The sequence below is a fragment of the Pelobates fuscus genome, chromosome 10, assembly GCF_036172605.1.
Source record: "Pelobates fuscus isolate aPelFus1 chromosome 10, aPelFus1.pri, whole genome shotgun sequence".
In the NCBI taxonomy this organism is placed as follows: domain Eukaryota; kingdom Metazoa; phylum Chordata; class Amphibia; order Anura; family Pelobatidae; genus Pelobates; species Pelobates fuscus.
Window position 1 is genome coordinate 144,988,739 of NC_086326.1, and position 26,005 is coordinate 145,014,743.

At 40.6% G+C, this 26,005-nt stretch overlaps 2 protein-coding genes across 2 annotated transcripts in view; one reads left to right on the top strand and one right to left on the bottom strand.

Annotated features, from left to right (window-relative positions):
- Nucleotides 1–26,005, bottom strand: part of LOC134575168 (oocyte zinc finger protein XlCOF22-like) — a 167,730-nt gene that overhangs the window by 64,875 nt on the left and 76,850 nt on the right. The gene's annotated exons all lie outside the window — the stretch shown is intronic.
- On the top strand, nucleotides 6,286–14,672 carry LOC134575243 (oocyte zinc finger protein XlCOF8.4-like). The gene is made up of 5 exons (XM_063434501.1): nucleotides 6,286–6,666; nucleotides 7,576–7,716; nucleotides 8,134–8,316; nucleotides 10,757–10,832; nucleotides 13,477–14,672. Exons 1-5 carry the CDS (start codon nucleotides 6,643–6,645, stop codon nucleotides 14,670–14,672), a joined length of 1,620 nt encoding a protein of 539 aa, XP_063290571.1. The 5' UTR covers nucleotides 6,286–6,642.

The window sequence follows — 26,005 nt, forward strand, 5'->3', positions numbered from 1 at the left end:
ACAGAGCTCCACAGCAATAATACTCCCAGTAATGTGTCTGAGTGTAAAACAGAGCTCCACAGTAATGATACTCCCAGTAATGTGTCTTAGTGTATAACAGAGCTCCACAGTAATGATACTCCCAGTAATGTGTCCTGAGTGTATAACAGAGCTCCACAGTAATAATACTCCCAGTAATGTATCTGATTGTATAACAGAGGTCCACAGCAATAATACTCCCAGTAATGTGTCTGAGTGTATAACAGATCTCCACAGTAATGATACTCCCAATGATGTGTCCTGAGCGTATAACAGAGTTCCACAGCAATAATAATCCCAGTAATGTGAGTGTATAACGGAGCTCCACAGTGATAATACTCCCAGTAATGTGTCTGAGTGTATAACAGATCTATACAGCGATAATACTCCCAGGAATGTGTCTGATTGTATAACAGAGCTCCACAGCAATAATACTTCCAGTAATGTGTCTATGTATAACAGAGCCCCACAGCAATAATACTCCCAGTAATGTGTCTTAGTGTAAAACAGAGCTCCACAGTAATAATACTCCCAGTAATGTGTCTGTGTGTATAACAGAGCCCCACAGCAATAATACTCCCAGTGATGTGTCCTGAGTATATAACAGAGCCCCACAGCAATAATACTCCCAGTAATGTGTCTGAGTGTATAACAGAGCTCCACAGCAATAATACTCCAAGTAATGTGTCTGTGTGTATAACAGAGCCCCACAGCAATAATACTCCCAATGATGTGTCCTGAGCGTATAACAGAGCTCCACAGCAATAATAATCCCAGTAATGTGAGTGTATAACGGAGCTCCACAGTGATAATACTCCCAGTAATGTGTCTTAGTGTATAACAGATCTATACAGCGATAATACTCCCAGTAATGTGTCTGATTGTATAACAGAGCTCCACAGTAATAATACTCCCAGTAATGTGTCTGATTGTATAACAGAGCTCCACAGCAGTAATACTTTTAGTAATGTGTCTATGTATAACAGAGCCCCACAGCAATAATACTCCCAGTAATGTGTCTTAGTGTAAAACAGAGCTCCACAGTAATAATACTCCCAGTAATGTGTCTGTGTGTATAACAGAGCCCCACAGCAATAATACTCCCAGTGATGTGTCCTGAGTATATAACAGAGCCCCACAGCAATAATACTCCCAGTAATGTGTCTGTGTGTATAACAGAGCTCCACAGTAATGATACTCCCAATGATGTGTCTGAGTGTATAACAGAGCCCCACAGCAATAATACTCCCAGTAATGTGTCTGAGTGTATAACAGAGCCCCACAGCAATATTACTCCCAGTAATGTGTCTGTGTATAACAGAGCCCCACAGCAATAATACTCCCAGTAATGTGTCTGTGTATAACAGAGCCCACAGCAATAATACTCCCAGTGATGTGTCCTGAGTGTATAACAGAGCTCCACAGCAATAATACTCCCAGTAATGTGTCTGTGTGTATAACAGAGCCCCACAGCAATAATACTCCCAGTAATGTGTCTGATTGTATAACAGAGCTCCACGGAAATAATACTCCCAGTAATGTGTCTTGGTGTATAACAGAGCTCCACAGCAATAATACTCCCAGTAATGTGTCTGATTGTATAACAGAGCTCCACAGCAATAATACTCCCAGTAATGTGTCACAGCAATAATACTCCCAGTAATGTGTCTGATTGTATAACAGAGCTCCACAGCAATAATACTCCCAGTAATGTGTCTGAGTGTATAACGGAGCTCCAACCCCAATAATACTCCCAGTAATGTGTCTGTGTGTATAACAGAGCCCCACAGCAATAATACTCCCAGTGATGTGTCCTGAGTGTATAGCGGAGCTCCACAGCGATAATACTCCCAGTAATGTGTCCTGAGTGTATAACAGAGCTCCACAGCAATAATACTCCCAGTAATGTGTCTGATTGTATAACCGATCTCCACAGTAATAATACTTCCAGTAATGTGTCTGATTGTATAACAGAGCTCCACAGCAATAATACTCCCAGTAATGTGTCTTGGTGTATAACGGAGCTCCACAGTAATAATACTCCCAGTAATGTGTCTGATTGTATAACAGATCTCCACAGTAATGATACTCCCAGTAATGTGTCTGATTGTATAACAGAGCTCCACAGCAATAATACTTCCAGTAATGTGTCTGATTGTATAACAGAGCTCCACAGCAATAATACTCCCAGTAATGTGTCTGATTGTATAACAGAGCTCCACAGTAATGATACTCCCAGTAATGTGTCTGTGTGTATAACAGAGCCCCACAGCAATAATACTCCCAGTAATGTGTCCTGAGCGTATAACTGAGCCCCACAGCAATAATACTCCCAGTAATGTGTCCTGAGCGTATAACGGAGCTCCACGGCGATAATACTCCCAGTAATGTGTCCTGAGTGTATAACAGAGCTCCACAGTAATAATACTCCCAGTAATGTGTCTTAGTGTATAACAGAGCTCCACAGCAATAATACTCCCAGTAATGTGTCTGATTGTATAACAGATCTCCACAGTAATAATACTTCCAGTAATGTGTCTGATTGTATAACAGAGCTCCACAGTAATAATACTCCCAGTAATGTGTCTGAGTGTATAACAGAGCTCCACAGTAATGATACTCCCAGTAATGTGTCTGATTGTATAACAGAGCTCCACAGCAATAATACTTCCAGTAATGTGTCTGATTGTATAACAGAGCTCCACAGCAATAATACTCCCAGTAATGTGTCTGTGTGTATAACAGAGCCCCACAGCAATAATACTCCCAGTAATGTGTCCTGAGCGTATAACTGAGCCCCACAGCAATAATACTCCCAGTAATGTGAGTGTATAACAGAGCTCCACAGTAATAATACTCCCAGTAATGTGTCTTAGTGTATAACAGAGCTCCACAGCAATAATACTCCCAGTAATGTGTCTGATTGTATAACAGAGCTCCACGGCAATAATACTCCCAGTAATGTGTCCTGAGTGTATAACAGAGCTCCACAGTAATAATACTCCCAGTAATGTATCTGATTGTATATCAGAGCTCCACAGCAATAATACTCCCAGTAATGTGTCCTGAGTGTATAACAGAGCTCCACAGTAATAATACTCCCAGTAATGTATCTGATTGTATATCAGAGCTCCACAGCAATAATACTCCCAGTAATGTGTCCTGAGTGTATAACAGAGCTCCACAGTAATAATACTCCCAGTAATGTGTCTGATTGTATAACAGAGCTCCACGGCAATAATACTCCCAGTAATGTGTCCTGAGTGTATAACAGAGCTCCACAGTAATAATACTCCCAGTAATGTATCTGATTGTATATCAGAGCTCCACAGCAATAATACTCCCAGTAATGTGTCTGAGTGTATAACAGATCTCCACAGTAATAATACTCCCAGTAATGTGTCTGAGTGTATAACAGATCTCCACAGTAATAATACTCCCAGTAATGTGTCTGAGTGTAAAACAGAGCTCCACAGTAATGATACTCCCAGTAATGTGTCTTAGTGTATAACAGAGCTCCAATCCCAGTAATGTGTCTTAGTGTATAACAGAGCTCCACAGCAATAATACTCCCAGTAATGTGTCTGAGTGTAAAACAGAGCTCCACAGTAATGATACTCCCAGTAATGTGTCTTAGTGTATAACAGAGCTCCACAGTAATGATACTCCCAGTAATGTGTCCTGAGTGTATAACAGAGCTCCACAGTAATAATACTCCCAGTAATGTATCTGATTGTATAACAGAGGTCCACAGCAATAATACTCCCAGTAATGTGTCTGAGTGTATAACAGATCTCCACAGTAATGATACTCCCAATGATGTGTCCTGAGCGTATAACAGAGCTCCACAGCAATAATACTCCCAGTAATGTGAGTGTATAACAGAGCTCCACAGTAATAATACTCCCAGTAATGTGTCTTAGTGTATAACGGAGCTCCACAGTGATAATACTCCCAGTAATGTGTCTTAGTGTATAACAGAGCTCCACAGCAATAATACTCCCAGTAATGTGTCCTGAGTGTATAACAGAGCTCCACAGTAATAATACTCCCAGTAGTGTATCTGATTGTATATCAGAGCTCCACAGCAATAATACTCCCAGTAATGTGTCTGAGTGTATAACAGATCTCCACAGTAATAATACTCCCAGTAATGTGTCTGAGTGTAAAACAGAGCTCCACAGTAATGATACTCCCAGTAATGTGTCTTAGTGTATAACAGAGCTCCAATCCCAGTAATGTGTCTTAGTGTATAACAGAGCTCCACAGCAATAATACTCCCAGTAATGTGTCTGAGTGTAAAACAGAGCTCCACAGTAATGATACTCCCAGTAATGTGTCTTAGTGTATAACAGAGCTCCACAGTAATGATACTCCCAGTAATGTGTCCTGAGTGTATAACAGAGCTCCACAGTAATAATACTCCCAGTAATGTATCTGATTGTATAACAGAGGTCCACAGCAATAATACTCCCAGTAATGTGTCTGAGTGTATAACAGATCTCCACAGTAATGATACTCCCAATGATGTGTCCTGAGCGTATAACAGAGTTCCACAGCAATAATAATCCCAGTAATGTGAGTGTATAACGGAGCTCCACAGTGATAATACTCCCAGTAATGTGTCTGAGTGTATAACAGATCTATACAGCGATAATACTCCCAGGAATGTGTCTGATTGTATAACAGAGCTCCACAGCAATAATACTTCCAGTAATGTGTCTATGTATAACAGAGCCCCACAGCAATAATACTCCCAGTAATGTGTCTTAGTGTAAAACAGAGCTCCACAGTAATAATACTCCCAGTAATGTGTCTGTGTGTATAACAGAGCCCCACAGCAATAATACTCCCAGTGATGTGTCCTGAGTATATAACAGAGCCCCACAGCAATAATACTCCCAGTAATGTGTCTGAGTGTATAACAGAGCTCCACAGCAATAATACTCCAAGTAATGTGTCTGTGTGTATAACAGAGCCCCACAGCAATAATACTCCCAATGATGTGTCCTGAGCGTATAACAGAGCTCCACAGCAATAATAATCCCAGTAATGTGAGTGTATAACGGAGCTCCACAGTGATAATACTCCCAGTAATGTGTCTTAGTGTATAACAGATCTATACAGCGATAATACTCCCAGTAATGTGTCTGATTGTATAACAGAGCTCCACAGTAATAATACTCCCAGTAATGTGTCTGATTGTATAACAGAGCTCCACAGCAGTAATACTTTTAGTAATGTGTCTATGTATAACAGAGCCCCACAGCAATAATACTCCCAGTAATGTGTCTTAGTGTAAAACAGAGCTCCACAGTAATAATACTCCCAGTAATGTGTCTGTGTGTATAACAGAGCCCCACAGCAATAATACTCCCAGTGATGTGTCCTGAGTATATAACAGAGCCCCACAGCAATAATACTCCCAGTAATGTGTCTGTGTGTATAACAGAGCCCCACAGCAATAATACTCCCAATGATGTGTCCTGAGTATATAACAGAGCCCCACAGCAATAATACTCCCAGTAATGTGTCTGAGTGTATAACAGAGCTCCACAGCAATAATACTCCAAGTAATGTGTCTGTGTGTATAACAGAGCCCCACAGCAATAATACTCCCAATGATGTGTCCTGAGCGTATAACAGAGCTCCACAGCAATAATACTCCCAGTAATGTGAGTGTATAACGGAGCTCCACAGCAATAATACTCCCAGTAATGTGAGTGTATAACGGAGCTCCACAGTGATAATACTCCCAGTAATGTGTCTGAGTGTATAACAGAACTATACAGTAATAATACTCCCAGTAATGTGTCTGAGTGTATAACAGAGCCCCACAGCAATAATACTACCTGTAATGGGTCTGAGTGTATAACAGAGCCCCACAGCAATAATACTCACAGTAATGTGACTGAGTGTATAACAGAGCTCCACAGTAATATTACTCCCAGTAATGTGTCTGATTGTATAACAGAGGCCCACAGCAATAATACTCCCAGTAATGTGTCTGATTGTATAACAGAGATCCACAGCAATAATACTCCCAGTAATGTGTCTGAGCGTATAACAGAGGCCCACAGCAATAATACTCTCAGTAATGTGTCTGAGTGTATAACAGAGATCCACAGCAATAATACTCCCAGTAATGTGTCTGAGTGTATAACAGAGCTCCACAGCAATAATACTCCCAGTAATAATACTCCCAGTAATGTGTCTTTAAACTGCAATAAATGTTTAGAAATCAGTCTGTGTAAATAAGATACATTGTTCTTATTCTAAATCACATTTTAGTTCCATACATTTTTATTAGTAAGTCACGTAATTTTTTCAGCCCTGCCCCTGACCACGCCCCCTCCTACATGCCTAAATATAAAGTGTCTGTGGTTCACCATTGAATTGTTGGGAGGTGGGCGCTGCCCTCTCTGTTTTCTTTGAGTAACTTTACATTAGATAACATTGTGTTCCATTATAACCTGCAGGGTGTGGCTGTCACTTTTCGTCCTCAGTGCTGGATACACAAATACAATCATGAAGGGATGCCTGCTATCTCCTACATCCATATCCCTGCACCATTTTATGATACTCTGAGGTTTCCAGACATTAGCCGGCAAAATTCGGACCAACATGACCAGTTCATATGTTCTGCTGGTAAAAAACGTAGTATAAATGTAAACAGATGCCTCGATAAAGCTGCAGATGTCTCGTGCGATGTTAAAGTTGTAAAATCCTGGAAGTAAACTGTATGTCACATGAATTTAAAGGGACACTGAAGGCACTTTAACAACTACATCTTATTGATGCCCCCCTGCCCTACCGCCAAAACCCAATATTAAACTAACTGGAAGCCAAGCCTTCTGGGTATGAGACCCAGGAATATTTATATAATAGATTTCCTCTACCCGTATTGCTGTGACCTGCAATTACCATTTGTACGCTATCACCTTATTTTACACTCCATTACTCTGTAAGTATAAGTGTTCATGGTGACATAATACTTGTGTGAATTTCTGCTGCACTGGTTTTGTATTTGTGGCGCCAGAATATCTTTATTAGTTTTGCTGTTTTCAATATTTCTTGTTGACTCTAATACCATAACATACCATAACATACCATGACATACCATGACATCATGCGCGCATGTGTAGTGCCATCACAGTCAGCCATAGAGAATCATTGAATACAATGATTCTCTATGGAAGAATGATAGGCGCCACGCAGGGTCGGCCACACATGACATTTCTTTCAAGGATGACACAAACACGGGGATGAGTCCACAGAGACTCGGCACTGGAGAAAATGTGGTTTGTTTGTTTGTTTTGTTTTTTTACACAGGGTGGGGGGTGTATGTATTCTTAACTCTACAGTGGTCCTTTAAGGGTATATAAACAAACTCACTTGTCTATACTTTGTGCATAATTGGCAAGTGACACATCTAACTTGTGATTCCGTGACAATGTGTGGGGTGAAGTTGACTTTACTATTTTGTAGAGAGTTCTCCAGATATTTAATGGAAAATTTGGTAAACATAGACATTGATTGAAATATCTTTAATGACAGGACTACAACAACCAGAGTGTTTTAAATATCGGCTCTCGTTCTTGGTGCATCTGCCTGATGAAGATAAACAAGGACAGTGACGAGATGACTGAGAGGATTCTGGACCTCACCCTGGAGATCATCTTTCTACTGACTGGAGAGGTGAAGGATTTAACCTCTAAATTTCCCCTTTGTGTAATTGTAAAGTACTGCAGAATATTTGGTGATATATATACATATATATATATATATATATATATACACTAATGATTAATCTCCCTTAACAAAAATGCATTGAAGATCTTCCACACAGTAGACCCCTTACATTGAGACCACTGGTGACCCTTCTTGTAGTGTCTGCAAGATTGAGAGATGTGATGTCATTTCACTTACTCCAAAGGCAAAGGATGCCACCAGGATTGTATAGGGAGCTGACTACTTGTACAATTTCTTTTCTAGGCACAACAGAAGTCAAATTTGTATTTTTAAGGTGCCCCAAAATTGGAGAACACAGATTGAGAACATTCCCTTTTGTTTATGCTGTGGTACGTAACCTGTGATATATTCTTCAATCTGTAGGATTGCATTGTTGTGAAGAAATCAGGGGACCGCATAGTGCACAGTGGTAGTCCTCGTTTGACGGAAGGATTCTTCCAGGCTCAGAGACCCAGCCTGCTGCTTTCATCTCACTCATTAACGCAAGAGAGAAACAAGATGATATTGGAACTGACTAATAAGATCGTCCACCTGCTGACTGGAGAGGTGAGGCTGCTGTGAATGGGGCATTATACAGTAAAACCAAGGGATGTGTCTGGATGGTGACTGTATCATTGTGTGTGTCAGGTTCCTGTTAGGTGTGAAGATGTGTCTGGATGGTGACTGTATCATTGTGTGTGCTAGGTTCCTGTTAGGTGTGAGGATGTGTCTGATGGTGACTGTATCATTGTGTGCCAGGATCCTGTTAGGTGTGAGGATGTGTCTGGATGGTAACTGTATCATTGTGTGTGCCAGGTTCCTGTTAGGTGTGAGGATGTGTCTGGATGGTGACTGTATCATTGTGTGTGCCAGGTTCCTGTTAGGTGTGAGGATGTGTCTGGATGGTGACTGTATCATTGTGTGTGCCAGGTTCCTGTTAGGTGTGAGGATGTGTCTGGATGCTGACTGTATCATTGTGTGTGCCAGGTTCCTGTTAGGTCTGAGGATGTGTCTGGATGGTGACTGTATCATTGTGTGTGCCATGTTCCTGTTAGTTGTGAGGATGTGTCTGGATGGTGACTGTATCATTGTGTGTGCCAGGTTCCTGTTAGGTGTGAGGATGTGTCTGGATGGTGACTGTATCATTGTGTGTGCCAGGTTCCTGTTAGGTGTGAGGATGTGTCTGGATGGTGACTGTATCATTGTGTGTGCCAGGTTCCTGTTAGGTGTGAGGATGTGACTGGATGGTGACTGTATCATTGTGTGTGCCAGGTTCCTGTTAGGTGTGAGGATGTGTCTGGATGCTGACTGTATCATTGTGTGTGCTAGGTTCCTGTTAGGTGTGAGGATGTGTCTGGATGGTAACTGTATCATTGTGTGTGCCAGGTTCCTGTTAGGTGTGAGGATGTGTCTGGATGGTGACTGTATCATTGTGTGTGCCAGGTTCCTGTTAGGTGTGAGGATGTGTCTGGATGGTGACTGTATCATTGTGTGTGCTAGGTTCCTGTTAGGTGTGAGGATGTGTCTGATGGTGACTGTATCATTGTGTGCCAGGATCCTGTTAGGTGTGAGGATGTGTCTGGATGGTAACTGTATCATTGTGTGTGCCAGGTTCCTGTTAGGTGTGAGGATGTGTCTGGATGGTGACTGTATCATTGTGTGTGCCAGGTTCCTGTTAGGTGTGAGGATGTGTCTGGATGCTGACTGTATCATTGTGTGTGCCAGGTTCCTGTTAGGTCTGATGATGTGTCTGGATGGTGACTGTATCATTGTGTGTGCCATGTTCCTGTTAGTTGTGAGGATGTGTCTGGATGGTGACTGTATCATTGTGTGTGCCAGGTTCCTGTTAGGTGTGAGGATGTGTCTGGATGGTGACTGTATCATTGTGTGTGCCAGGTTCCTGTTAGGTGTGAGGATGTGTCTGGATGGTGACTGTATCATTGTGTGTGCCAGGTTCCTGTTAGGTGTGAGGATGTGACTGGATGGTGACTGTATCATTGTGTGTGCCAGGTTCCTGTTAGGTGTGAGGATGTGTCTGGATGGTGACTGTATCATTGTGTGTGCCAGGTTCCTGTTAGGTGTGAGGATGTGTCTGGATGGTGACTGTATCATTGTGTGTGCCAGGTTCCTGTTAGGTGTGAGGATGTGTCTGGATGGTGACTGTATCATTGTGTGTGCCAGGTTCCTGTTAGTTGTGAGGATGTGTCTGATGGTGACTGTATCATTGTGTGCCAGGTTCCTGTTAGTTGTGAGGATGTGACCGGATGGTGACTGTATCATTGTGTGTGCCAGGTTCCTGTTAGGTGTGAGGATGTGTCTGATGGTGACTGTATCATTGTGTGTCAGGTTCCTGTTAGGTGTGAGGATGTGTCTGGATGGTGACTGTATCATTGTGTGTGTGCCAGGTTCCTGTTAGGTCTGAGGATTTGTCTGGATGGTGACTGTATCAATGTGTGTGCCATGTTCCTGTTAGTTGTGAGGATGTGTCTGGATGGTGACTGTATCATTGTGTGTGCCAGGTTCCTGTTAGGTGTGAGGATGTGTCTGGATGGTGACTGTATCATTGTGTGTGCCAGGTTCCTGTTAGGTGTGAGGATGTGTCTGGATGGTGACTGTATCATTGTGTGTGCCAGGTTCCTGTTAGGTGTGAGGATGTGACTGGATGGTGACTGTATCATTGTGTGTGCCAGGTTCCTGTTAGGTGTGAGGATGTGTCTGGATGGTGACTGTATCATTGTGTGTGCCAGGTTCCTGTTAGTTGTGAGGATGTGACTGGATGGTGACTGTATCATTGTGTGTGCCAGGTTCCTGTTAGGTGTGAGGATGTGTCTGATGGTGACTGTATCATTGTGTGTCAGGTTCCTGTTAGGTGTGAGGATGTGTCTGGATGGTGACTGTATCATTGTGTGTGTGCCAGGTTCCTGTTAGGTCTGAGGATTTGTCTGGATGGTGACTGTATCAATGTGTGTGCCAGGTTCCTTCAATGATTGTCTGTTTCTGTTTATAGGAGTGTGAGTATTTAGGTCATGAAGATATTTGCAGACATGTAATGATGGACACCCACCAGCCTCTCGGGCCAATGGGTAAGAGACGATTTAAAAGCAACAGCCTTCGTGTATGTGTAGCAAAATTGTGAATGTGCTTTGTTCAGGCTTTACAATTAATGGCAATCAAAAACACTTACAAAGACAATTATGCACAAATAACCTATGTCAACTAATATTAAGGTGGATTGCCATCCCATTACATCCTGCAGATGCAGTTTAAATACTTTTGCAAATGGTAATCAGAGCATTACAAATTCTTAGGACTCGAACTGCTGTTAAAGTATCAATAAACTATTTTATGTAAAGCCTTATTGTCGGCAACTGTGTTTGTTGTAATTTATGTAAAAAGTTCACACCATCATCCAAAGTGAAAGTGATTTTCATTGTATTGTGGTCCACAAGAATCCATTACATGTAAGATATTTTATCCCCCAAACGGAGAGGTAGAACCAAGACCCCTCCTCATTCCTGCTCCACTCACAGGACAATTCTCCATTTGTCGTTCTGCTTCCTTTACAATCCTGTGGTTACTGTCTTTATCGCTGTTTAACCACATGGATGGGTCGATCATATTGAATATAGATGCTCAGAGTTTGATTTTTAATATTGTTAGGGGGACCCTTTACTTTTGAGACCAATGGAAGGCTGATCGTGCGAATCTTTTGAGGCTCGATATAGGGGGACTGCCTTGAAGCTGCGTGATCTACATAGGGGGGAGGTTTAAGTGGATCAGCTTTAGCTGTATAGTCTATTAAATACATGTTGCCGGCTATCTTGAACCCCTCCAATATATCTAATGTATTTGACAACTTTGCTCTATTGCTGTTGTGTTGATTTGTATCACATTGTGTAAGTGCCACTTGTTGCTAGTGATGAGCAATTAACTTTTTGCACTAATTGCGGTCTAATCAGTACCATAGAAATCTAAAAGCCAATTACCAAGAGTGAACTACTTTATGTTATAGATAGCTTGTGCTGTTAGGTTTCCAATGAAGGAGAGTGGGATTGGTACTATAACCACTTTAGTTTTTTTGGAATATTCCACAACTCAGGACCCCAGGTTCTGTTTAATCTTTTGTTTACTCAGGAGACCCCCTAGTGTGCTAATATATCAGCAAATATCTAAGCCCAGACAGCTCAGTATCTTATGTGTCTCAATATAAGGAGTTGCTGTTATCATCCTCTGTTAAATTGTGATATAAACTTTAATCTAAAATTCATTGATATACAGAGTAACTTGGCATATGCTCTTGGTAAAACTCACAGCTCAGCCTCTGCTTGGATGTTGTTTATTCAAGTTTCATTTCTACATTAGTGATATCAATTTCATCCATATTTTAAAGCCATTCATTGGCTGAGAGTGTCGGTCGATATTGGTAAAATTTCCGAGCAAGTGCCGGGCCACAGGTGCATCAGGGACTCCCTGGTTTTAGTCCACTTGAACCTGGTGACAGCACCTGCAGCCTAATGGCACCGTAACAGCAGCATTGGCATGCAGTGGTTATTGTGGTTAGACTACCCCTTTAAATCAATGATCTGGTATGGGTAATGTAAATTTACCTAAAGGGAGTAAAGTTGAGGAATCCATGAGGGTAAATATGACATTGAATAAAATGACATTATTGTAAGGTGGGTGATGCCGTGGAAACACTTTTGAACCAAGATGGCACAGAACCTCATAAGCATATGTTGCAAAGTATTGTCTTTATTGGATTTTCAACAAAAGAAAGCAGATGGCATGACAGCAGGCTGCAGTACTGACTAGAGCTGGGTTGGAGAATTGGTCCCACTCCGCTGTTTTAGACAGTATTATGCCATTAAGATTTTGATTTGCTTAGAGTGTAGCGAATAACACAGCCAGCATGCAAAGTTCAGCCCCCGAAAAAATATTTCAGACACTCTAGATCTCTAACACTCACAATCTAGCTTTAAAGGGTTAAGATAACACTGTTTTTTGGTCCTAGTAACCCTTCCTATATAACCCCCACCCAGCAAAAGAAAACCGCTAATCCTTACCTCCGTTCCAGCGCTTAGGCCAAGTTTGCCATGAAACCTCATCTTCCTCTGCCAATATCACCCCCCTCCCTCGGACAGGGCCAGATGTTAGGCAGTGCGGGCTGAGGGGTGGACATAGGCTGCACAGTGAAAGGGGTCTTACTGCCATTGGCTGTCTGCTCAGCTTTTGTTCTAGACCGGCTAATGATGCCCCCAATGACATGGCTGTAGGTGGAGTTACACCTCCAGCAGAAGAAGGGTTACTCTCTGTATGTATAGCATTTCTTAGCGAAACTCTGCACATACAGACTCCAGGCACTGAAGTGGTCATGGTGTTTGGAATAACCCTTCAAAGAATGCACTGCGATTGCATTGTCTTTTGTTTTGTTAGTGTTAAGTATTTTGATTGTGCATGTTCACCAACCCATCGTCCTGCTGCAGCGAAAAGCCTTTTGGTTTTTATATAATGCACGGAATCATTTAACGCCATCTAAATAACCATCCTCCTTTGTGTTAGCCGACAGGTAAGGCTAGTGATTGTGACAATGAAAGGTTTATTCACTGAACTCCAAATGGGAACCATAGCTGATTTACAATAATTCGCTAAGTCTGCATTTATTGAAATATATCCCTGCTTAGTTTTAGATAACATTAATAAGTCTTTTTGTATTATTATTATTTCTAGGGAGAGCTGTGGATAGAATTACATTTAGCAAATCCCATATTCCTGCATCCTCAGCAAAGTACACGAGTGAAGAAAAACGTAAAGTGAATAGAGGGAGAAAATGTATAAACAATCTATTAAAGTGGTCGAGAAAACCTGTTAAAGATGTAGAAGAGGAACCAACCTGCCTGGAAGGAACTCTTTCAAACGGCGACCTTTATACAACCGTAAAGCATAAGCAGACACAATGTCCATCTTCTCGTGTGAAAGGTGAATTGCCTCTGTGTAAAGGCCGTCTCCGAGACACAGACATTCTGTCACCTACGGAACATTCACAGGTAGGAGATATTTCTGTTCATATCAAGGAAGAATCCACCTCATGTGAAGAGGGAAATGTCACTGCTACACCCACAGAGCAAACAGAATATTTAGCGGTTCATATTAAAGAAGAATCAACATCATCTGAAGAAGACAATTTCTCGGACCCTGATATTTATACACCCACAGAATACATGCAGTCAGAAGATAGAGACACGGACGCGTCTTATACTAGTGCACATAGTGGGACTTATGGGAAATCCTCTGAATCAAATAGTGATTTAGATAAAGATCTGTACACATCGTCATCACCGTCTTGTCCTGTATGTGGAAAATGTTTTCCAACCAACTCAAGCCTTCAAACACACGAAAAGATTCACACACACGATAAACCATTTTTTTGTTCTGAGTGCGGAAAAAGTTTTATTAATAGCTCAAATCTCATCACACATCGGAGGATTCATACAGGTGAAAAGCCATTTTTTTGTCCTGAATGTGGGAAGTATTTTACATGCAGCTCAAATCTGGCTGCACATCAGAGGACACACACCGGGGACAGAGCATTCCCTTGTCCTGAATGTCGGAAATGTTTTTCAACAAACTTTAATCTTATTGCACATTTAAGGATTCATACAGGAGAGAAACCCTTTTCATGTGTGGATTGTGGGAAATGTTTTACAAATAATTCTGGTCTTATTTCACATCAGAGGATTCACACAGGAGAGAAACCATTTTCTTGCCCTGAATGTGGGAAATGTTTTAGCGATAAGACAGATCTTACTAGACATCACAGGATTCACACAGGAGAGAAGCCCTTTACCTGCACTGAATGTGGGAAAAGCTTTCGGCATAAGTCAGCTCTTAATAGGCATCTGAGAATTCACAATGAACAACGATGATTCTCGAGAAAAGAACTCCGACCTTTCTAGCTTTCTTTTTCCAATGTGGGAGATATATTGTGTGAGAAATTACATTATTATTATTGCTCTGTTCTTTTCTTTGGGTATAAATTATGTTATTTTCCAACTTCATTGTGGTTTTTAGAGTTGTTTGATTTGAAGTTATTTTGCTGCCTTTTTCTTCCGTTACAAGGAACCTATTGTGAACAGCTTACCGTAAATCTCTCCCAGGTACATTGAATGCAGCGTATATCACAAAGATACATGATGTATGCATTGTAAAATATAGAGACTTACTGACCTCTCTATTCCAGCACTCTTCATATAAAACCCATCTCCGGCTTATCATCCGCCTCCTGACTTCTTTGATTTGCCCTGCTTAGGGACACATAGCCAAGCAAGGCAAACCACCTAAGTGATGTCGGCATGCTGGCTTCTTTGCTAGCATGCCAGCGTTGTACCGGAGTGACTTCACGTCATCCATTCCTACACTCCCTAGCCATCCCTAGAAGCACCGGCGAGGGAGTTTCCATAGCAACCACAATGCATGTGCTGTTGTTGCTCTTCTTAGCAGAGCAAACAGACCCAATGTGGGAGGTCTTTTATGCTCTCCCTTGTCAATCAATGCTTGGACCCAACAGGTTGAGAGAAAAAACGGTGTGTATATATATATCACTGTATTCAAGAGAAGAAGCCTATCTTAGAGGCAAAACACATTGTAAAACTTATTTTATCCATGGTTTTATTTAAGTATTTTATTAATTTGGTATGAAATCTTCTGATTATATCCCTCCTGTCTCATTTATATTTCTGCAAATTAAATCAAACCTCAGGGAAAATCCTGTAAAGAAACTTAGTGCCGCAACCCAATCCCAGTGGGGAAAACATCCACAGAAATGGGAAAAAATTAAATAAAACTACTGTGGTCACTTACTTCGTGCCGATGTTTCAGACAGGCTGTAAAGTGGTGCCGGGCTAATCCCAAATGAAAGTTTCACCACCTTGCTCCAGAAGGTCCACACTCACTGCCATCCATGATATACAAACAAGAGTAACGAGAGTACACGAGTAGTGCATCATTAAATAGCAGGCAGACCTCATAAGCAACAGGGCATCAAAAATAACCATATAATAACAAATAGTGTCCAAACCCCCCAAAAAACAATGCAAAAACTCTAACGTCAGCCCTGTGCCTGCTGGAAGGGAGGGGGGTTAAAAAGATAGGTTAAATACCTAAGGGGGCTCTGTATGCGTTTCACGCTTACTCTGATGCTTTATCAACATGTATAAATGGATTATGGATGGCAGTGAGTTCGGACCCTTTGGATCTAAGTGATGAAACTTTCATTTCTATTCCTGATTACCTTCACTTGGATACATTATTAGAGTAACAGCATTTCGAGTCTGGGCAAACATATTATTGGTGGGGATTGTACCATCCACGCTGAATTAGCAGAGCAAGCAATCTACTCCACAAATTGTAAGTAGTGTTCGTTTGCTTTCTTAACACTTACACTGTACAGTGGGCACTATGTTTATATTATTGTTCATTTTATATGTGATCACACTTGGAGATATTGTTAAACCCAGAATATCCTGAAGCGGGGATTGTACCGCTATATAGTTACATAGCTGAAAAGTAACATGCGTCCACCAAGTTCAGCCTTTATTATATCTGTTTTTTACTGTTGATCCAAAAGAAGGCAAAAAAAAAGAAACTATTTAAAACGCTTCTAACTTGCCCACAGAATGGTAGTCAGATTCTTCCTTGGATCAAGAATCTATTACTACATAATTACACATGATATCACTGTATATTATGTTTTTGCAAGTATTCATCCAGCTGATGTTTAAAAATCCATATAGAATCTGATAAATCCAGAGAATTCCATATCCTTATTGTTCTTATGGTAAAAAAATCCTTTCCTTTGCTTTAAATGAAATCTCTTTTCTTTCAGTCAAAACACGTGGCCTCATGTCCTATGTATAGTCCTGTTTATGAATAGATTTCCAGACAATGGGTTGTATTAACCCCAGATATATTTGTATAATATTCCTTCTCAGGCGACGTTTTTCTAAACTAAAGAGATTTAAATTTTTTAACCTTTCTTCGTAGCTAAAATGCTCCATTCCTTTTATTAATTTTGTAGCCCGCTTCTGCACTTTTTCTAGTGCCATAATATCCTTCTTTAGAACAGGTACCCAAAATGGCACAGCATATTCAATATGTGGTCTTACCAGTGATTTATAAAGAGGCAAAATTATATTCTCATCCCGAGAATGAATGCCCTTTTTCATGCATGACAATACCTTACTGGCCTTGGCCACTGCTGACTGACATTGCACATTGTTGCATAGTTTGTTGTCTATAACAAGTCTTTTTCGTGTGTTGTTATCCCTAATTCGCTACCATTTAGGGTATATGTTGCTTGTGTATTCTTTATGCCAAAGTGCATAACTGCATTTTGCTACATTCATTTTCATGTGAGTGCCCAGATAATATCCTGCTTACGTTGCAGGTGACTCAAAACTCTGTAAAGTAATGCAAACAATGAGAATAGCTTTCAATGCTAATTTCAAGATCATTTATCAATATGTCAAATAGAATTGGTCCCAGAACATCACTTTCCACCAGAACATCACTTTCCACCTCTGTCCAGCTTGAAAATGTACCATTAATGACGACTGTCTGTACTGTATCTTTAACCCAATGTTCTACCCAAGAACAAGAGTTTTCATTTAGATCGATTTTTCTTTTAATTTGAACATAAAACTATTGTGTGGAACTGTATCAAATACCTTAACAACATCCAAGTAGATCAAATTCACTGCAACACCCTGATTTACACTTTTACTTACTTCTTCGTAGAAAGCAATTAAGTTAGTTTGACAAGACCTGTGTTTCATAAAACCATGCTAAAACATAGGTCTTCTCAAACTTTAAAATGAAAAAACAACCTCATTTATTTAAATGTATTTAGCACTGAGCAGTGTTTGTGTGTTTTGAATGTTGGCATGTTTTTGAATGGAGTATGTTTGAGTGAAGGTAGAGGTGTGTTTGTGTGTAGTGTTGGCGTTTGAATGCAAGCATGCTTTTGTGTTTTGTGTGGTATTTGAATGCAGTGGTGTGGTTATATATAATGGTGGGGTTTGTATGTAGTGTTGCCGTTGGAATGCATGGGTGTATTTGTGTGTAGTGTTGGCGAGTTTCTGAGATTTATGCACATATACACATATATACACACTGCCACACATGCAGATACAGATACACAGACATACACTGACACATAGTGGCGACTCTAGGAACAATATATAGGGGGGGCACATAAGATACAAAACAGTCAAAACTTGGGGAGGGCACTAAAGCCTTTCACTAGGGGATGAGGTAATGTGCTGCCATTTTCTCTGTCTGATGCCAGCATGCTGTGCATGTTGGCATCAGACAACAAATTTGCTAAGGGAGCTATCTACTAAACATACACATTTATATACACACACACACAATAATACAATAGATGTGTGTGTGTGTGTGTGTATATCTGGGGTTGTGTGTGTGTGTGCACATCACACACATAATCACAGACCCACAGACATACAATCACATACACACATAATTAGACGTGCACACACAAACATCACATACATACACACATTTTATAATTAACAAGGTCCACCCAACCTTCCTACCTTTTTTGATCTGGGATGGATCATCAGTCCTTAGTGGTCAATGGTTGCTGCTGGGATCCCTGTGCTCTTCCTGCACAAGTCCCTCACGCGCCCTGTACTGACGCCGATGCTGGGATGACGTTATCTTTTCAACTGGTAATTATACTGGTTTCATTTAATTAATCTAAATTAATTACAATTTTTCTAATAGCATGATATATGACTGGATAAATCACGATCAGATTTCGATATTTAGAAATCTTAGTTACTAAGGAATATATAGTTAAGAATTCCATTCTGCAGATAGAAAAGATTAATTATGTATTTAATGTGACATATCACATGTTAGCATATCGTGATATTTATCCAGGTGTATTGATTTGCTCTAAAATAAGATAAAATATCTGTTTAGGCAAATTAAAATTCAGCTTGTAGAATCCGGTAGATAATTTTTATTGGATGGTTCCAGGAAATGACTAATGAGCTGGTTTAGATGTTGTGTTAATTAAAATTACATGAGAATAGATCTTAATTACCTAGGAGGTCTAACCAGCATTGAAAGGGTTATTCTAACTGTTAGCTAAAGTTTTTATGGCCTTATGCTGCAAGCTGTGTGAAAGAAAGTTTCTCTGTGAAGCCCATCATAAATCATTGTCTTGACAATTGCTGTGTTAGCCATTGGAATGCGTATTGCCATTGTATTGCATACCATGTTATACTAAATTTTAATTGATTATTATCACGCATGTTACATATTATTATTATTATTTAAATTGTCACAATAAATTGTATCTATTTTTATAACAAATTGTGATTTTATTTATATGGAATACATTTCACTTACACGATAACGATCTTTGGGATCTGAGAATTGAAATAGTGGGCAATTCTCAACTGTTTACTATTATTATCCCATAAATATCCCCACAACAATCATACACGCAATCACAGGCAGACAGTCACACAGATAATCATACACGCAATCACAGCCAGTCCCACACGCAGTTACAGGCAAACAGTCACACACACCGTGAAAGGCAGTCGTGCACACAGTCACAGGCAGACAGTCACAGATGGAGTAAAAAATGAGAAACCAGCGCCCTCCCTTATCCACTAAACGGCTACTTTGGTGCTGACAGATTTATTAAAAACACCAAATCTAGGCAAAAAACAATGGGGATTTAGTTACATTATATGATCATATATTGCATAAGCCTGCCCCAATGTCAATATACCCCATATTTGGCAGGTCCTACTCTAACTGCCTAATGCTAAATGAGCTACTCACTTGGGGAAATCCTCTCGAGTTCTCTGCAGTCACAGGCAGTCAGACACAATCACAGTTACACACACAGCTCACACTCTCTCTCACTTACTGACAGTATGGGCTTAAGTCCCTGGTGTCTAGTTGTTCTGGAAGCAGGGACTCCTTCCTGCTTCCCATCAGTGTGCAGCAGTAAGAGCAGCAAATGGACGCTGCCTTTAGCTCCGCCCCAAAGACCGATATGACTCTGCCCCCAACTGCCCGTGAGGTTCTCCTGCTGTTCTCCTGTCAGCGTGCGAACTGTGTGGCTGCCTGGCGACCCGCTGCCATGGCACCCTGTGCAGCCACACAGTCCCCTTAGTACGCCACTGTATATAGGAACCACACCTGCCTTCCTTCAATCCTCCGGTACAATTCCTGAATAAAAAGAATCCTGAAAGATTAAAAACAGAGGATCACTTATTTCCAAACTTATCTCCTTAAGTATTCATGGGTGAGTACGGTCAGGCCCCTGGAGCTTCTTGTCTTGAGTCATCCAATCACATTTTTTCTGTAGGTTTTTTTTACAGCAATCATTTGCATATCTCTTGCAATAGGATCCTCCTTAATAATATACTGAAAAAAAGTTATTTAAAATTTCTGCTTTTTTGCCTTAATTAAAAAAAGACTCCCATCTCTATTTTCAATGAACCTTCACTTTCTTCCTGTTTTTCAATTTCTGTACTTAATATTTTGGGGGTAGGTTCTGCTCCCTTTGGCTATCAATTTTACATTTTCAAGTTTAACCATTCACATCGCCTTTTTGCATGTATTATTGGCTTCCTCTGATTTGTCTGATTTATGTGCTGTAACTGCCCTTCTCTTATTTGTAATTTCTCAGTTTACTTTCCCGCTAAGCCACATTGGTTTTAATTTGTCTCTTTCATATTTATTACCCAGTGGTACATACTGAGAAATGTAACTTTCTAATATTTATTTGTATACATTCCATTTACCCTCAGTGTTTTTTTCACTAAGGAATTTATGCCAGTCTTGTGAGTTTATTTTATCCTTATTACATCTCTATCCTCTTCGTTGGAATTACTACACTATTTGGGTTCTTTTTCTTGTCTATTATTCATTACAAATGATACTGGAGCAATTTAATATATCTGAAACCTATATATCCAGCATTGGGGATTACTCTGCCGGATGCTATCGTTATTGAACTTTTATAAAGCTCTGTTAAATGTGAGTGGCAATTTGTTCTTACAAATTACTATTGTTTTATTTCCAGCATACTGCACTATTAGACTCTCTTCTTTCTCTTCTCTATATACACAATATTGTGGATTAATATGTCTAAAGATTGAATAAATATTTGATGATTTGGACTTTTTATTTGTTTCTGTATGTCTTATCATACGTACTGGCTGTAGCATTATACACTTTGTTTGAGAGTCGCTACCTGTTATTCTCTTTATTTCTTATGTGAGAACGGCTACATGCCGCTGCTTGTGAAACGGCATACGTCACACATAAATGCAGTATTGCATTTAATGCTTCTCTTTGAGAAGTATTTGATTGGCAGCATTTGCAGTGGCCCCACATTTGCCATTTGCCCGCTGTGCTTCCCTGTGAAAAGCATTTGATTGATGTCCTAAAGGTTGATTACTACCATCCAGAGTGAACATATTACATAGTTACATAGTTACATAGTTAGATAGCTGAAAAGAGACTTGCGTCCATCAAGTTCAGCCTTCCTCACACCTGTTTTTTGCTGTTGATCCAAAAGAAAAGAAAAAAAAAAAAAAAAAAAAAAAAAAAAAACCCAGTTTGAAGCACAATTTTGCAACAAGCTAGGACAAAAAATTCCTTCTTGACCCCAGAATGGCAGTCAGATTTATCCTTGAATCAAGCAGTTATTACCCTACATTGAAAGATTATATCCTTGAATATTCTGTCTTTGCAAGTATGCATCTAGTAGCTGTTTGAACATCTGTATGGACTCTGATAAAACCACTTCTTCAGGCAGAGAATTCCACATCCTGATTGTTCTTACAGTAAAAAAACCTTTCCTTTGCCTTAGACGAAATCTTCTTTCTTCCAGTCTAAACGCATGGCCTCGTGTCCTATGTAAAGTCCGGTTTGTGAATAGATTTCCACACAATGGTTTGTATTGGCCCCGAATATATTTGTATAATGTTATCATATCCCCTCTCAGGCGACGTTTTTCTAAACTAAATAGGTTTAAATTTGTTAACCTTTCTTCATAGCTGATATGTTCCATTCCTTTTATTAATTTTGTAGCCCGCCTCTGCACTTTTTCTAGTGCCATGATATCCTTCTTTAGAACAGGTGCCCAAAATTGCACAGCATATTCAATATGTGGTCTTACCAGTGATTTATAGAGAGGCAAAATGATATTCTCGTCCCGAGAATGAATGCCCTTTTTCATGCATGACAATACCTTACTGGCCTTGGCCACTGCTGATTGACATTGCACATTGTTGCATAGTTTGTTGTCTATAACAATTCCCAAGTCCTTTTCGTGTGTTGTTATCCCTAATTCGCTTCCATTAAGGGTATACGTTGCTTGTGTATTCTTTACGCCGAAGTGCATAACTTTGCATTTTTCAACATTAAATTTCATCTGCCATTTGAGTGCCCAGTCCCCCAGTCTATCTAAATCCTTCTGCAGCAAAGTAATATCTTGCTCACATTGTATTATTTTACAAAGTTTTGTGTCATCTGCAAACACTGAAACATGACTTTCAATGCTGTCTTCAGTATCAGTATTAGTTTGTTGTGAAGAGGTTGTCTCAGCAGTCAAATAAAGGTAAGCGGGTATGATATTAAACTTCTTTTTTCCAAATCGTAAAATGTGCACTATGTAAAAACTAATTTTTAAAAAGATAATCTCTCTAATTATTTGGATAATCTATGTTAAAGCTTATTCACAGTTAATTATACAGTCCCTAATAAATAATCTACTTTCTGGTGTGGCCGATTTACGTGTAAACATTGGGGGAGATTTGTCCAAATGTTATCATCTAAATAGTTGTGCATAGATAGAGTCTCAGAGATCTGACCATCGCTCTAAGCTATCCCATGCAGGTGGATTCTTCTAGTACCGCCATTACTTTATGTATCCACATACGCAATTAAAGGACAACGGTCTTTAAATGTCACTTATTTTTTTTATTTTTTTAAATAACTGTTTATTATGTTTATTTTAATACCAATGATTAACATTTTTAATGATGTGTATATAACTTTTGAGAAGATGTACCTTTTTTTTTTTTTATGTGGCCGAGTAGCAATGTTGGGTCAGATGCTACTGTTATCTGACCACCCGATACTCACCCTAACTTGCCTGCTGCTGTCATGGTGGTCTGACATCAGAATGTATATGTATTAGTTGTTGATGGTGAATTCTGTGATTTGTGGCATTATCTAACTGGATATTAATTTGAAATGAGTTGTCTCCTAGAGCTGTGAATGTTACCTTCACATTCAGCATGTGCCAGTTGTTGGTCAACAATTATACTTGTTGCTGAAAAATATAGCCTGGCATTCCAACTGAGCAATGATGTGGAGGCCACATTTGTCCAACTCATTGTTAAGTACTATGTTTAAATCTGGCTAATGTAACTTGTCTGTAAAAATGCTGGACATAGGTTTATGGGAGCATATCAAATCTCACAGGAAGAGAGACTACTGATTGGTGGAACATGTTCCTGGTGAGGGAGGGGTCTGCCCATAGTGGTAGACAACCTCTCTCAACTTGGAAACCTTGAAGTTGAATAAATATATATATATATATATTCAACTTCAAGGTTTCCAAATTGAGAGAGGTTGTCTACCACTATGGTCAACCACAACATTAAAACCACTAACAGGTGAAGTGAATAACATTGATTATATAATTTCAATGGTGCCTGGCAAGAGGTTAGGCAGGAAGTGAACAAGTCAGTTTTTGGAAAATTCATGTGTTGAAAGCAGAAAACATGGTCAAGAGAAAATATCTGATTGACTTTGACAAGAGCCAAATAGTGATGGCTAGATGACTAGGTCAGAGCATCACCTTGTGGGGTGTTTCTGGTATGCAGTCGTCAGTACCTACCAAAAGTAGTGCAAGGAAGGACAACTGGTAATCTGATGTCAGGGTCACGGGTGCCCAAGGCTCACTGATGCACATGAGGACCAAAGGCTATTCCGTCTGATCTGATCACAGAAGAGCCACTGTAGCTGAAATTTAAAGGCACAGTATAGGGTCAGGAACACAAACATGTATTCCTGAGCCTATAGTATTAAAAACACCATCTACCCCCCCCCCCTTTCTCCCCCTAAATATAGCAAATTATTTCCTTTATTCCAGTCTGCTTCTGCTGGCTCTGCCCCTGATCTGACTGCATGGCTGATATCATCAGAAGTGCTGACCAAAGCCAATCACAATGCTTTCACACAGGAAAGCATTGGATTGGCTCAGCTTGTCAAGAAGGCAGATTGGGGCAGAGCCAGCACAAGCCAAACACAGCCTTGGACAATTAGCATCTGTAACGGATCACCTGGCACCCCGACTGGGTACCTCCGTTAATGGATGCTCCTAGTGCTTCCTGAGGACTCCAAGCACTCTGGCAGACACCACAATCACCGAATCCGAGAAACCTTTTAAATTCTCCCAAGCATATGAATGCTGTAGACCATTGAATAGGAACCATACGAATAGTCTTGTACTCCTAGCAGTCAACTGGAACAGCATGCAATAAATCCTTCCCCCCAATAATGAGACGACACATCACTTTGAGGGTAAAACAGGAACTCTGGACTGGCTCATCCAGCCTGGCTTTTATTTCCAACTCACACATACAGGCCACACCCAGGGGGAGGCATAAAAGAACCAATGACATAGATGTTACCTCCCACACATCCCCTCCCCTTAGTGTGACACATAATCCCATTATGCATACAGTGTAAAATATACTTTTACACAACTTTCATAACTTTAAAACCATACATCACATTCACATAAAAATACATATCCACAATCAATCCATTCAGGGGAACAACATATTAAAAAATGGCATGAATCCGACCAGGGGTTTAAAAGTATCTTTTGTCCCTCCTGTCTCGCAGAAAAACATCCCCACAATGCACCCTGGTTTCCTCCCTTCTGCCCTGGAGTTAATTGAAGAAGTAATCCAATTATCCAGGACTAGAGGCAGACTCCATTAACCACATGGTTGCAAAACGACATAAAACACTTTAAAATACATAAAGTCACATTTATACATAACACACAGACATTTCACCTATCCCCAGATAGCTGGGATCTGCGCGCACAAAACTACCGAATAGCGCGCAGATCCTACTCACACAGTACAATTGCCATGGAGCTAAAGTCTTTCCCATAGTCTTTCATTATATGAATAGGCTCCATGGTATGGCTATCTGGGGTATCACATTCCCATAAAGTCTGGTCCATAGTCCAAAGGCAAGAGGCGGGCAATCAGCCCCCTCCAAGGACACGTGGCGAGGTCGGTTTCGCCACAGCATCTACTCACAGAAATGCATTGAATAAATGCATCTCTATGCGGAAATTTCAGTGCCTCCATGCAGAGGGTGGAGACCCTAAATGCCCCAGGAAGCACCTCTAGTAGCCATCTGAGGAGTGACCATTGGAGGTATCCCTAGGCTGTAATGTAAGCACTGCATTTTCTCTATAGAGACAGTGTTTACTGCAAAAAGCCTGGAGGGGATTATACTCACCAGAACAATTACAATGAGCTGTAGTTGTTCTGGCGACTATAGTGTTAGAACATACAGCATCGCAGTTTGCTGTGTATGGAGCTGCGTAGCCGCAGACCAGTAAGAGTGCCCATGATTACCTCTGTTCTCTGTCTTCAGTGGGGACTAAGTCTCATAAATGGAGCCATGGAAGAAGGTTGTCTAAACTGATAGATCACATTTTGTCATAGATCAAGCCGGGTGCATGTGCATCATTTACCTGGGGAAGACATGGTAGGAGGATGCACTACAGGAAGAAGGCAGGCCAACAAAGGCATTGTTATGCTCTGGACGATGTTCTGCTGGGAAGCAAGAGTTCTGGCATTCATGTGGATGTTACTTTGACATATACCACCTACATAGAAATTGTTGCAGACCATTGACAACAGAGCTCGACAAATCCCAGGTCACCATGGCGACTAGGAGTTTTTTTTCTGGCACCTGGGTATTTGTCAGCATGTTCAGTAGCTGTGGCATTAGCCCCCTGCACCCCCAAGGAGGCCAGGTGGATGAGAGAGAATGGAGCCAGGCGGCAAGGGAGCTGTAATCTTCTTACTCTGCTCCCTCGCGTGCTCTTATGCCGGGAGCCTGACTATGACACCACTCTGGCCCAACATCCATAAACGGCGTACAA